Genomic DNA, 3,468 nt, shown 5'->3' on the forward strand with positions numbered 1-3,468 from the left:
ATTTTCTATTCAAACCTATGGGTCAGTTGTGTGTGTTGGCAATTCATCTCTCCTCTAATTAGTTGCTTGTGTCCCTCATGTATGCGAATTAAGCATAACTAGACCATGTTTTTACTGTCACTTCGAATAGCGAGAATTCGAAATTCATGTAGAAAGTGTTTCCAGTATTTCGCCTTGATGTTAGCGTTATCCACTAAGTACCATGGCACTTAAAGAGTTTTTAAGATAGTAAATTGGACGTAGGTCATTAAATTGAATGATTCATGAAATATGTACAACTCTGTATAACCCTAATAATTTGTAGAGCTACCTATATTTGTGTGTACCGTTTGTGCCATGTAATAGTGTAATATGGGATACGTGAAAAGAACCTGAAAGGATAAGAACCAATACCGAATACCGATCACACAATTAAATTGACTATCGATTAACAAACAAAGCCTAATGTTGGATAAATACATAGAATATTGTTCAGTGTTATGATTATCTACCTATTGGTGCTATAGGCTCATGAGTTGATGATCTATGTCTATTATATTAATAATATTTGTCATCAAATTGAATTGTAATCAGCTAATCAGGTTATACAAATAAAGTATGTACTTACTGTTTGTTTTTAAAGGTAAAGATCCTTCATACTTAAATCATATAGACCTAACTTGCATAGACCTAATTTATAATTTTAGGTACCTGTGTAGATGTACTTACTTTTTCCGCAAGTCTTCATACAGTTGAGTTTTCCAATGTTGGTGTATTCCCAGCCGTCCGTTCCACACACTGGCACAACTTCGTCAGTAGAGAAGCAAGTCTTCAGACATTCTGGATTGGCCTGGTTGTTGTAGTCATCTTTGTTATTGTTATTGTTGTTATTATTATTGTTGTTGTTTCCATTGTTGTTATTATTGTCATTCTGTGGAGGTGGTCTAGAGTCTGGGTAAGCAGGGTGTCTGTGTCCACCGCCAGTGAGTCCATTGATGGCAGCATTAGCAACTCCAAATCCTACGCCACTTCCTACACCTGAAGCCAGACCCGTTGCAAGAGCTGAGCCAAGACCAGGTCCTTTCATTGCTGGTTGATATCCACCACTACTACCACCTCCTCCTACCACTACTACAGTGGGTTGCTGAGGCTGGGGTGGATGATATGCAGGCTGTCCATAGGCTGGGGCTGGATGTCCATATCCTGCATACCCAGGCTGAGGATGGTAGGCTGGTTGACCATAGGCTGGTGCTGGATGTCCATATCCACCAGGAGCCTGAGCAGGGTGTCCATAGCTTGGATTGTACGCAGGTTGTTGAGGGGCAGAAGCATGTTGATTCTTATTATAATTGGTATTATAACCACTATTATGATGGTCTTGAGCCTTGTTGTTTCCTTTGGCTTTACTGCTGAAGAAGCCACTGCTACTGCCCTTGCTTTTGCTGCTTCCCTTGCTCTTCCAGCCAGGTGATCGCTTCACAATGTTGTGATTCAGAGCGTGGAATCTCTGTTGTATGAAGTTGAAGTCAATAGGTTCAGCATTCAGACTGAGAGGCATGACATGGGCAGGAGCCCTGAAGCCAGGATCATTGTATTCCTCATTTCGGAATAGAATGGGGTCAGATTTGACGACTTTAGCAGAAGTGACTGCCACTATCAACAACAGGCCTGTAACAAAAAGCATAGCAAAAGAATGTTTAAATAATGTTGAGTGGGGAAAATTTTCCTCTTTATCTGGGTACCTAGGTATGTAGGTAGGTATAAATAACATAAACTTGAGAATCTCATTGAAAAGCTGTCCTTCACTCTGGCATACAAAGGTTATCATTAAAGCGAGACAGTTTCTACTGATTAACTGGTGTCTGATAGTGATTAGGATTTTCCCACTATCACAAGAAATTTAAAGACGTAGGTGTGCTACCTTCCTAGTTCCTACTGGCCTCAGTTACTGAGGTTAAAGGTTTTGTTTCCAATTGTGCATCATGAAAAAAGTTCAAATTCATACAAGTACACGCGATAATATAAGGAAGTTATCTGGAAGTAGGTCCCGCAGGTACCGTTCAAATTCTAGCGAAAAATATGTCTAAGTGTCCCCTATATTCAGGGGTGACTTCCTCCATGGGTTATTTGTCCCCCCCATTCATTCACGCCATTTGGCAACGCTGTAGTTTTTTTAGTATCAGTCTCGTTTTGTCACCACCACCTAGCTCCTAGCACCATTTTTCTTCTTTTAATAAACCATTGTTTTCTTTGCCAAAAATTACGCAATAGTGTTGTATTTTCACCCCCCATCTTAACATAGACCTCTGTGCCTCTTAGATACCTTTAGCAAGCTACTTGAGGGACTTCTGATCAGGAGAATGGTGGAGGAACTGGGCGAGCGGGGTTTGTCGGAGAGCCAATTTGGCTTTCGACCTCAGAGATCAACCGTAGATGCTATCCAACGTGTGTTTTCAATAGCAGACGAGGAGAGGAAGAAATCAAGAAGAAGGAGAGGATTTTGTCTCCTGGTTACATTAGATGTCCGTAATGCCTTCAATTTAGCCCCGTGGAAGAAAATAATAGAGAGTCTGGAAGATAAAAACGTCCCCACCTACATAATTAAAACCTTTATGAGCTATTTTCACGACCGGCGCATCTCCACAACGTCTGGAACATGGATTAAGACATCAGCTGGGGCCCCGCAAGGCAGTGTGGCCTCACCGACTCTGTGGAATATGCTGTACGATGGGGTGTTGAGGCTGGAACTGCCAAACGGGGTGTCACTCGTAGCATATGCCGATGACCTGGCCGTGGTTGTTATCGCCAAAACCGCACCTGAAATTGAAGAAAGGACCAATGAAACACTAAATCGGATAAATGCCCCTCATCAGATGGGCGAGAAGAGACACAATACTTCCCATTTAGGTGCTGGGTCAACACGAGAACACCAGAAAGTAACCCCTTGAAATATTTGCAATCGAAAAACGAGTACAAATTTTTGTCGATGGTGGGATTCAAACCCGGGGCCTTCTGCATGGCAAGCAAGCGCGTTACCACTGGACCAACCGTGCCCCCTATTCGACAGTTGCCAGACATTAGCGGAAGGAGCCCAGATATTGTTTCTGAGCATCCAAGGGGTTTTTAAACTCTCAATCCTTTCAACACCGTGAGATAGTTGATAGGTGACATGCCCATCTCATAGACACGGAAAGCAAAGCAAGCGGAAAATTGCTTTCTATAAGGGTAGGTAGTAGGTAGGTACTTGGTCAATTTGTCAGGGTAGGTAGGCTCACCCCCCCTTGTCTTGTCTCTAGTATGTAGAATAAATTATGTAGCATTTTATTTATTTCCCATTCTTGAAGGTTCCTGTAACTATAACTCTTGAGTGATACCTATTCCTATGCCTTCATATATGGTTTATTTATTGGGCTACAATTTACTATGACTCATTCATCTACAATTTTTTCTCCATGTCATATTCCGCTTTTCCTGTGTTGTCACGGTAGT

The 3,468-nt window shown here is 41.9% G+C and overlaps 1 protein-coding gene across 1 annotated transcript; it reads right to left on the reverse strand.

Moving 5' to 3' along the window:
* Positions 1 to 957: 957 nt before the first annotated feature.
* On the reverse strand, positions 958 to 2,271 carry LOC103522238 (calcium-binding protein P-like; the record flags this gene model as incomplete). Its single annotated transcript, XM_008487341.1, has 2 exons — positions 2,244 to 2,271; positions 958 to 1,647 (listed from the first exon to the last, which is right to left on the reverse strand). Coding segments are annotated over exons 1-2 (718 nt in total), but the record flags the coding sequence as incomplete, so codon positions are not given.
* Positions 2,272 to 3,468: the final 1,197 nt, after the last annotated feature.

This window comes from Diaphorina citri, unplaced genomic scaffold (genome assembly GCF_000475195.1).
Source record: "Diaphorina citri unplaced genomic scaffold, Diaci psyllid genome assembly version 1.1 scaffold7527, whole genome shotgun sequence".
Classification (NCBI taxonomy): domain Eukaryota; kingdom Metazoa; phylum Arthropoda; class Insecta; order Hemiptera; family Psyllidae; genus Diaphorina; species Diaphorina citri.